This window comes from Trichogramma pretiosum, unplaced genomic scaffold, assembly GCF_000599845.2.
Source record: "Trichogramma pretiosum strain Unisexual culture from Peru unplaced genomic scaffold, Tpre_2.0 scaffold2, whole genome shotgun sequence".
NCBI classification, from domain to species: domain Eukaryota; kingdom Metazoa; phylum Arthropoda; class Insecta; order Hymenoptera; family Trichogrammatidae; genus Trichogramma; species Trichogramma pretiosum.
Window position 1 is genome coordinate 1466736 of NW_019641687.1, and position 1878 is coordinate 1468613.

The following is a 1878-nucleotide window of genomic DNA, read 5'->3' on the forward strand; positions in this document are numbered from 1 at the left end:
GAGTGCAGCAAGTTTCTATCAAGCAACCTAATTGTTTGATAGAAATATTATTCACTTACTAGATCAAACGATTGAACCGTGAATTTTTATAAAATTATTGATGAATGACTATGAAATTCAAGGTAAGTTTACTATGACAATGCGATGATACATTGTAAACTATTACTCATACCAGGATTTTATACCTTTATCTTATTACAGAAAAGATAAGCCTCACCTCGGCTGCTTTTCAATTCAATTTTCTTTTCTCGTTAGTTCGCGTTTGCACTGATTGAACGAAGGAGTTTTAGTACACGAGTTAAAATGATTTTTTTTAAAGTGAAGTACTTGTTAATTGTGGTGTTGTTATATTCAATTCATTCAGGTATTTTTAAAAGTTTTTTATATTTGTTTTTAATTAACGGGAATGAAGAACTTATATTAAATTAGATAAAAATATTGTAGTTAGTAGAAAGCTGAATGTTTCAATTTTATCACTTTGATCGGATATTATTGTGCTCTAATATCAATTTTAACACGCATTTAACAAAATGAAATATTTTATTTACCTACATATATAATCTACGTATAATTATTGGTTTATTCTGAATATGTAAAGTTATCAAAAACCATTTCAACCTTCTATTAAATCATTCTTTGCAATTTTCGATTTTCGTAAGATTCGTCATTTTATGGACGTAATCCTTGAAATAAAGAGAACATAACTCGGACAAAAACCTTTATAGAATTATAAAATTTAGCACAATCAATTATTCATTTATTTTAATTATTTAAATTGATAATATATTTTTTTTTAGTTTCATCGATAAAATGTTATGCCTGTCGTGAAGTTGACGATTTGAGATGTGCAACAAATGTTACTGCATTAACTGCCACAGATTGTCATGGACCTTACATTCCTCCAGATGGTAAGTATACTTTTTAAAATAATTAATGAAATATAGGAATGAGTAATTAACTATTGGTTTAAGGACATGCTTATTTACATGAGCACTATAATTATACTGGGAGATGGAAATGCATTAAGGGACTATTCAGTGAGTAAAAATATTTTTATAAGATGATGTATAAATTTGATTATGCGATTTATACGTTTTAATTCTAACAGGAAATTATGGAAATGTCATAACCACTGAAAGATCGTGTGTCCCAGAATTGATAACGTGTGATATTCTCATAAAAAACCACTCAGAAAAGAAAACAGAATTTAAATATTGTTCAACGTGTGATACCGACTATTGTAATTCTTCAAACTTGAATTCTGCGACCTTTTATTTCCTCGCTTTACCTTTCATGGCAGTGATAATGTATCGAAATAATTAAAAAAATTTTAATTTCGTTATTTTTATAATTGCATTATGAAAATGCACAACTAGATTAAATTTAATATGGATTTTTTATAGTAGTCGTTCGATTAACAAAACTTATTGCTAAATAAATAAAATTTTTACTACATAATTCTTTGTAATAGTAACTATTTCCCTTCAATTATTTGGCAAATGCGCAGTGAATTTTCCATCATTTTAAAATTAAAAATACAATCATAACTTTTCCAAAAAGTAAAGGTTTAATGATAAGTTGTGACTGTAAAAACAACAGTGCATTTTTAGAAGTGCGACTCAAAATTTATATTCTTGTATAAAATACGATTCTAAGCAATTACACTTTGGCGCAACTTTAGTCCCTGCCTCGACTCGTAAGACAGACAGCCGCAGTAGCGGCGCTACTTTATAAAGAGGCATTCGTTAGGGTATATTATATTATACCGCTAGGCTCTACTGTGGCACCATATAAATGGCTCTTTTAGAGTTATTCTTTACGTGTTCAACCCTTTTTTACAGAATATGTTATTTTTCTTTTGCTCTTTCTCTCATGAAA

General features: G+C 28.4%; 1 protein-coding gene across 1 annotated transcript; it reads left to right on the plus strand.

Annotated features, from left to right (window-relative positions):
• Window positions 1-255: 255 nt before the first annotated feature.
• Window positions 256-1458, plus strand: LOC106655154. Its single transcript, XM_014375377.1, has 4 exons — window positions 256-364; window positions 798-908; window positions 972-1037; window positions 1109-1458. Exons 1-4 carry the CDS (start codon window positions 304-306, stop codon window positions 1321-1323), a joined length of 453 nt encoding a protein of 150 aa, XP_014230863.1. The 5' UTR covers window positions 256-303; the 3' UTR covers window positions 1324-1458.
• The last annotated feature ends 420 nt before the right edge of the window (window positions 1459-1878 follow it).

Bases quoted from the DNA above. Each gene is read 5' to 3' on its own strand.
- LOC106655154 (XM_014375377.1), top strand. From the start codon at position 304: ATGATTTTTTTTAAAGTGAAGTACTTGTTAATTGTGGTGTTGTTATAT. The intron at 365-797 runs GTATTTTTAAAA...ATTTTTTTTTAG, and splicing joins GTTATATTCAATTCATTCAG to TTTCATCGATAAAATGTTAT. The intron at 1,038-1,108 runs GTGAGTAAAAAT...TAATTCTAACAG, and splicing joins ATGCATTAAGGGACTATTCA to GAAATTATGGAAATGTCATA.